Source organism: Rhinatrema bivittatum, chromosome 15 (genome assembly GCF_901001135.1).
Source record: "Rhinatrema bivittatum chromosome 15, aRhiBiv1.1, whole genome shotgun sequence".
Classification (NCBI taxonomy): Eukaryota; Metazoa; Chordata; class Amphibia; order Gymnophiona; family Rhinatrematidae; genus Rhinatrema; species Rhinatrema bivittatum.
Genome location: NC_042629.1, coordinates 48,514,699 through 48,522,829, shown reverse-complemented (window position 1 = coordinate 48,522,829; position 8,131 = coordinate 48,514,699). Strand labels below are relative to the sequence as shown.

The window sequence follows — 8,131 nt, the reverse complement described above, 5'->3', positions numbered from 1 at the left end:
CCAAAACACTAAGAAGATCCCATGCCACTGATGCAATTAATAGCAGTGGCTATTCCCTTAGGGGTAGATTTTCAGACGAGCGCGAACAGCCTACTTTTGTTTGCGCTCCAGGCGCAAACAAAAGTACGCTGGATTTTAGTAGATACGCGCGTAGTCGCGCGTATCGGCTAAAATCCTGGATCGGCGCGCGCAAGGCTATCGATTTCGTATAGCCTGCGCGCGCCGAGCCGCGCAGCCTACCCCCGTTCCCTCCTAGGCCGCTCCGAAATCGGAGCGGCCTAGAAGGGAACTTTCCTTTGCCCTCCCCTCCCTTTCCCTACCTAACCCACCCGCCCGGCCCTGTCTAAACCCCCATCCTACCTTTGTCGGGGGATTTCCCCACGCGCCAGCGGGCCTCCTGCGCGCCGGGCCGCGACCTGGGGCGGGAACAGAGGGCACGGCCACGCCCCCGTACCCGCCCCCAAAACGCTGCCGACACGCCCCCCCAACGCCACGCGCTCCGGCCCCGCCCCCGACACGCCTCCCGACACGCCCACTCCGAAAACCCCGGGACTTACGCGAGTCCCGGGGTTTTGCGCGCGCCGGTGAGCCTATGTAAAATAGGCTCACCGGCGCGCAGGGCCCTGCTCGCGTAAATCCGCCCGGTTTTGGGCGGATTTACGCGAGCAGGGCTCTGAAAATCCGCCCCTAAGTAAAATTGATTAATAGTAGTTAATGGACTTCTCCTCCAAGAACCTATCCAAACCTTTTTTGAACCCAGCTACACTAACTGCACTAACCACATCCTCGGGCAACAAATTCCAGTATCCTTGCAGGCTGCCACAGCAGAGTGATGAGGCTGGCACCAGGGGTGGTGGGTTTGAGGGGGCAGGTGAGGAGGAGTTGGCTGAAGAATATTGAGGAGGTGAGAAAGCAATGGGGGTGTTGTCTATGAAAACCATGTGTGAGGACAGGATGGGTGTGGGGCTCTTCTGACCAACATGGCAATTCTTCTGTTCTCCCTAAGGAGAACAGAGCTGGTAAGAGCCCCTTCATAAGAAAGTGGTAGAACAGCCCTAACCTATCACAGGAAATGCGCTACTTACAAAGCTCAGTGTAGCATTCCATTAGCAGCCCAGTCCCATGGGGTTTGGTGCTAGAGCAGCTGCCTTTTGAAAGATACTCCCTACATCTGCCACTTGGTGCTGGGTCTGAATAATACCGCCCTTTTGAACTACTACTCATGCTAAACTGGGCATGCAGGATTAACTCTGATCGTGCTACAGATTAAGAATTGCTAACCTATATTGTAAACAGGAACTGATTAAGAGCATTAATGTTTTGATTCTTCCGAGAGGTATTGAGTTATTTTGCTACCTAATCTAAGCCTTTGAAAGTTTGGTGGAAGAGCCAGCCCTTCACACGATTCCTAACTTGTCTGTAGTCCTGCATCTGCCCAAGGAGAAAATAGAGGGTGGGAGGCTGCTCCTGAGCAGGCCCATGGTCTGCTGCTGTTGTATCATGTGTCCTACATGGAGGGTAGTAATAACCTGGCTGGTGATAGTTATAGGCTTCTAGCAAGTTGTTTTAATTGGCACATGGACTACAGTATTCAGATTCTTCTTCATGAAAGGGTGGAGTGATTCCAGTTCATGCATTTGGCCAAGGCAGTTTTTAAAATAAGGCATGGACCTGTAGGCCAATTTTGTTTAAAGCAAGTATGAAATTTTGAAGGCTTAATAAGCTCCATCACTGCCTGAGGAAGAATCACAGTCAAAAAGGCACTAAGCAAATACCCTACTCCATGTATTGGAATTCAAACCATGTATCATGGTGTGTGTCAGGTAGTAGGAGATAGCTTTTGTGGAAGTCATTTCGATGGAGCAGAGGAAGAGTTAATGTAGTCCCATATGTGAGAGAAAATAGTTATGATTTATTTAGAATAAGTCACAGTAATTAGAATGCAGCTTTGTGCTTTCAGTTCACTGAGACACTTACTATTACAGCTTGGAGCCCCCCTCGTTTTATCAGCGGTTAGTGAAATGGCGAACCGGGATGTTAGAGACAAAGAATAAAAGATTAGACTCTCAGTAAGGCTTCAAACAAAGACAGGATTCTGGTCTATTAGTTGGCCCCCGCCCTTCACAGGCCACAGCTCTCCCTTCCTCCTAACTTGAAGCCTGAACACTTCAAGGGCACTGAGATGCAGCCCTGCGAGGTGAACCACCTGGCACCTGCCCACATTCAGTTTATGGTAAAACTTCTTTACAGCAGAACCTGCACATCCGTTCTATAGCCTTTACAGACACCAATACACTTTTAGCTGTTGGGACACGCACATTCTTATTGGTTTCAAAGTAGAGTTTTGCTTGCTGCCTGAAATATTAACAGAAGTGGCACCAGTGTCAGTAAAAGCAAATCATATAACTATTATCTCATACAGCAAGTAAAACACTACTGTGTTATTTTTTGGATGTCCCCAAAATAATAACTCAGCTACGTGAGTTTTTACTCCATTTTAGTTCCTCTTATCCTGTCTACCCCAGCCAAACAGGCCAAGGCATGAAACTTTACAAAATATAAAGACAGGCATGGCTATATGTAAGCATATCTGTTATATTAATATAAACCTTGCAAAAATAGTTTAAACCAATTACATTGTTTGGGCAGATATAAGAGCAGACCCAATCCACTGTGCCATGGAAAAAAAGTCACCCCTGCCTGTTGCTCAAATTCAGGCCATGCTCGCTTTGTGCAGCATACACCATGTCCCCAGCTCCAGGCTGTGCAAGATGCGAGCACTGGCTGTAACTCACTTGGGCTTGAAAAGGTTGGGAAATGCTTCTCTAGAAAAGGTATATATATATAGCACATTCAATAAACACACAAAATCATTAGCCATACACAAGAACCGTTTTCTTTAATAAGACACATAGGCAACACGCTATTCAACCAAAAACTTTACTTTAAAGCATTCACTAATGGCACAGATAGTGGCTTGTGTGAAAACAGAAGACACATGGCACAATAAAAAAGTTTATATATTCATTATACAAAAAGAAAATTTGCCATTTTAAGTGGGTTTTTTTTGTTTTTGTTTTTAATGATCCAGCAGTTTCCCCCTATCCTTGTGTACTTCCAGCTTCGTTGGCAAAGTGCTGGTTTCTGGCACTATGAGCCTTCATTTTTAACTATGGAGGCATTTTCTCCACCATTTTATATTCCCCAGTCTACCTAGTTTGGTCCATTGCAGCCCAGCTCCTTCTGAACTCTGCATCACTGACCAGATGTCGTTCTTAAACAAGGACCATGACTCTCTTCCAGGGGCTAGGAAGAGCAACTGCCCCGCATCCCCAGAGCCAGCTGACCATGGGAGTGGAAGACCCAAAGCGGGATCTTTCACAGGGCACAGCACTGGCAGTGAGCCACGGCAATGCCTTTTTTCTTTTTTAGACAGACTATTGGGGTGGGGTGGATATTCAAAGCCTATCTGGCTAAGTTACGTGGATATTCAGCGCATGGCTATGATGTTGAAGATCCCTGTAGAAGTCACTACTTCGTCAGATAAGTCGTAACCGATTAGGCCTGCTATTGAGCAGGGTCTAACCTAGACAGACAACGTACCTGGCTAAGTCTCAATATCATTCCTTAGCTGGATACATGCTCCAGCGAACTAGGGCTATGACTAAGGATGCCATACTAGGAGCTGATGCCCAGATAAAATTGTGTTAGGAATCTATAATAAAGGCGACTCCGGCCTCAAGCCACTCCACGTCCAGCTCCAAGAGACCAACATCAGAGCTGGGCACCAGGAATTGCTAGACCCAATGCAAACATGCCTGTGCCATGACACTATGACACATGGCTACAGGAAGTGCAAGGCTGTGTGTGACCCCAAATGCCCTCTGGAGAAGAGTCTCAATCATTCTGTTCTGGGTATCCTTGAGAGCCGCACTCCCTTCAATAAGAACAGTAGTCTACTTTATGACACTAGGATGACCACTCCTCACATTTTTAAAGGCTCTACCCACCTTCTCAGGCAGGGCATATAGCTACATCACCACCAGGTTAGTCCTGCCTCTGCAGTATCCCATTCCACAGAGACCAAGGCTATAGCCATCCTGTGAAAGGGAAAAGATCTCGTGGGCCTCTCAGCCTTTCTAAAATTGGATCCTCCCCTCCGTATCTGGTTCTACTTTCTCTTCACCTCTACCCAGTTCCACTAGAGCTGGCAACTCCTCTCAAAAAGAGATGGACACTTTAGGAATATCTGCATCAGCCAGGGGGTATTTTCCTTCCCCATCTCCTCTGGATTTAGCTCTACCCTAATAGGAACTGCCCTAGAAGAACCTTTCCTAAAATCCTCTCCCAGATGAAAATCCATATCTGGATGCCATCAAATCTACTCACAGTGAGAGGAAATTGCAGAGGAGATGTGGAAGAAGCAGACTGGAGCTTTTTTTCAAATAAAAATCTCTTATGCAATAAAACTACCAATTCTGGAGTGAAAGGCTCCTTTGCGCTGTATGTCAGAAACCGCTGAGGGTGCAGGCCCTTTCCCAGGCAGCGGACCAACACCCCCTTCCAACAGGGTTAGGCACGGCGGGTCAGATCAGGCTGCCCTGCTTTCTCTCGCCTGCTAAGGAGGGCTTAAAAATGGCCACCGTTCCCACCCTTTGATCACCCGTGAAAAATTCTAAAACGGGGTCAGCCGACCTCATCTTAAAGGACAGGCTTTCCCCCCCCCCCCCCCGTAGAGCCCAGAGGCTTGCATCGTCCCTTGCTAATCTCCATATGCGGGACATCTCTTTGGCACCATGTGGCAGAGCACTGCTCACCAAGCAGCCACTTCTCTCTCTGACCGCCTGAAAGTCCCTCGCACCACAGGAACCCTGCCAACCCGCCTGAAACAGCTCCACCAGAGCTGAACTGTTGATTGCTAAGTTTGAGATTTACTTATTTTCCCACTTTTTTTTTTTTAAAACAAACTTCAGATGCCCACAGGTAAAAGAAAAAAAAAAAACCACTTCCCTGATCTGGAACACAGAAGAGCAAGTCTGTGAGAAATGGTGATCCTTTGCTGCGCTCATCATTTTCCTGAGTGGGGGGTGCGGATCCCACTCAGGAACTGACTAAAGCAGCAAAGGATCGCCGACGCCAGGCTTGTTCTCACTCAAGCAGGAGAACAGCAGCACCCCCAAGGAACCTGGGAGCGATTCATCCACCAAACCAGTTGACTGCAGGAAAGGCACTTCAAGCAGCTGCTGGAGACCAGAGAGTACTGAGCAATTGCAGGTGGCAGAGTAACTTAAGTACCAACAGTACCATAAAGCTTTTCTTCTCCGTCTCCATTTGCTGGTAGGGGAGAAAAACCCATTCGTCTAGACTGGTCTGGGGTCGATAAGGAAATGGATGTCATCATTTGTTGAATCTAGGGTCCCAGAAATCCCACCAAGGTGGCAATTGCACATATCCATTCTGTCTTCAACCCTATAGAGCATCAGAGAAGACATCTAGGTAGAGTATTCAGAGCCATCAACTTTACAAATACTGTTGGGGGGAGGATGAATAAAAAGATACCTTAGCTCTAAGTTCTGTAAAATGTCAGATACTAGATGCTTCTGAAGGTTACTCAAAGCTGAAGGACATAATACTCTACAGTGAACAAGTAATCAGAAAAGTTCAGAAAACCTGGAAATGCCTTTCTATTCTGTATGCAGCAGATAAGCTGGGGCTAGGCATGCTATGGAGGAACAGTGAGCAACAGCCATGCAGAAACTGCTCCTGACCATGTAAGCACAACATTGCAATAGATTGTCAGCCCGAGCTGGTATTCTAGGTCAGGCTCTAGAGCTGCTCATGGTGGCTTCAGCAACAGCAAACAAAACTATAGAATGTACTTATTCAAGCTGGAACTGCTGCCACCTGGCCCTGTGGCAGGCAATTTTCTTTCAGACAATTCAATGGAAGTGTTCTGAGAACTTGGGACTGTTGGCTCTGAATCAGCTGGAAGGCTCTAGAAGAGATGAGACCAGCAGGCATTAAGCTGCTGATAGCACGACAGCGGCAAGATGAGAGCATTCTCCCTCTCCGTAACGACTAACATTAACTAAACCCCTTTGCTCCAGGTCTTTTGCAGTTCTTTATGGCCAAACCAAAGTTGAAATGGTAAGAACCCAAACTTTGAAAGAGAGCACAAACCTTGCCCCTCCCCCAAATTAAGAATCAAGTATCAAAAAGTTTTCAGAGGTATAGAAATCATTAATCCTTTCCTGTAGATTATCAGGAATAAAATGATATTTTTTTCTTCATTAAAAAAAAAAAAAAGAAAAAAGAAAAAGTATTGACTGACACCCAAACCAATGTTCTCTCTTTGATGGTTCACAGTGGCATCTAAAGTTCTCAGATTTCTTGAACCTTGTCACCTATCAATGCAAAACAGAAGTACTGGAAGAGGTGGGAAGAGCAACCTCTCATCTCATTCTCAGGGCCAGTATAGATCAGGCTGGCGGTGGCATTATCCAGAGAGACACAGGGGAAGTGTTGACCATGGTGGAGTCACAGAGCAGGAGAAGAGGGGGACGAAGAGTAGTAAGGCCCATACTCCTGAGAAGAAAAAGAAAATCATGAAAGTCTCTCTCACCATGGCGCACGTGAGTGACATGGAGACCGTCATCGCTACTAATTCCAACCTTTTACGGTGAAAGCCCAGCACTTCTTTAAGAACTTGGTCAATAGAACTGCAAACGGGTGCTCTGCTTTCTGACCTCTCATCTGATGAGAGATTGTTTTTAAGCTTTTAAAAGGCCATTCCTCTTTAGTTGCACCCACAATTACAGATCCAAGGACACTACCAGCCACTTGTTTACCAGTCTAGAGCTCCCAAGCTAGAGTTCTTGGTTTCTCATTCATAGAAATCACATGCTTCTTTAAAATACAGCAAATAGCTGAAGGCAAAGAAAAGGTGAAAAATAAATATAGGTAGCCATGATAAAAGCATGCACACCTTTTATGTCAAACAGTTCTAAGAACGGAGCATACAGTATTGTTGCATGCAAAAGAAAAGCAAGAGTAGTATAGACATGAATACAGAAGGAGGATCTGCGTTAAAGTAAACTTCCTGTTCTTAGAACTAGCTGCAATGTTCAGTTCACAGCCTGTGAGCTGGTAACAGCTCCCGCTTTTTATTGTCTTCATTTTTTTTTTTTTTAAATAGAGGTGGCATCAGCAGCCTGTGTAGGCATCATCAGAAAACAAACAAACAAGGAGACTTGAAGTGAGGAGCAGAAGTGGCGGTATTATTGGCCCCTCCCCCCCAAGCAAGAAGGGAAGAAGACACATCTGTGGGCCCCGCCCCCGTTCACTGGATCCAGAGGAGGGGAGCTGCTGCCAGGCACTGAGGGGAAACACAAAGATGGGGGGGGGGGGGGGGGTGAGAGAGACTGGTGGAGAACAGGTTGGGGGGATGTTCAGAGTGTTGGGGGGGGTGAGGGGGTAGGGGAAACAGCATCTTAATGAAAAGCAGCCAGAGACCGTCAGCCTGTGCTCTGCTTCCATACGGGGAAACAGGCTCTGCTGTCTCTGACTGGGCCTGGGGAACAGACCCAACTTTACAAAATGCCAGGAGAAGGGGGGGGGGGCAGGATGGGGGGGCGGTCGTGTGGTGGCTGGTTGGGAAGGAGGAGGAACACTTTTTTTTTTTTTTTAAAAGCGAATAGTTTTGCCATCTGGCTCCAGATTCACCAGACAGGGTTTACCCCCCATCATATGTTTCTTTTCTGAGGTCCACATAATCTAAAGCAGTTAGCTGGTCCCCGGCATACAAACCCACATTGTTCTAGGTCCTTATTTAACAGCCTACATGGACCTTTATTACCCAATCAGGACCCATTCCCAACGGAATGTGATTTTTATTTTAAATTTCTACAGATGCAAGAGGTAAAAGATGAAAACATCAAATAAAGCTTTAGAAGCAGAAACAAATGCAAATCTTGGATTTGGAAAAGATATGGAGGCTCGCATCCATTTACTTTTGGATTCCATGATGCCGCCGCAATGCCTGGAGGGAGATCTCGGCATTAATACTGTGTAAATATACATATTTTCTGCCATTAGATTGCCATTTCTTACTTCGCTGAGATTATGGGATTTG

The 8,131-nt window shown here is 46.6% G+C and overlaps 1 protein-coding gene across 2 annotated transcripts in view; it reads right to left on the bottom strand.

Moving 5' to 3' along the window:
- Positions 1-2,878: 2,878 nt before the first annotated feature.
- Positions 2,879-8,131, bottom strand: part of GDAP2 (ganglioside induced differentiation associated protein 2) — a 59,867-nt gene continuing 54,614 nt past the window's right edge. For both annotated transcript variants that reach the window (XM_029577986.1, XM_029577985.1), the window contains exon 14: positions 2,879-6,585. In XM_029577986.1, the coding sequence (XP_029433846.1) occupies positions 6,538-6,585 (48 nt within the window). In that variant the 3' untranslated portion in view covers positions 2,879-6,537. The remainder of the gene's footprint in view (positions 6,586-8,131) is intronic.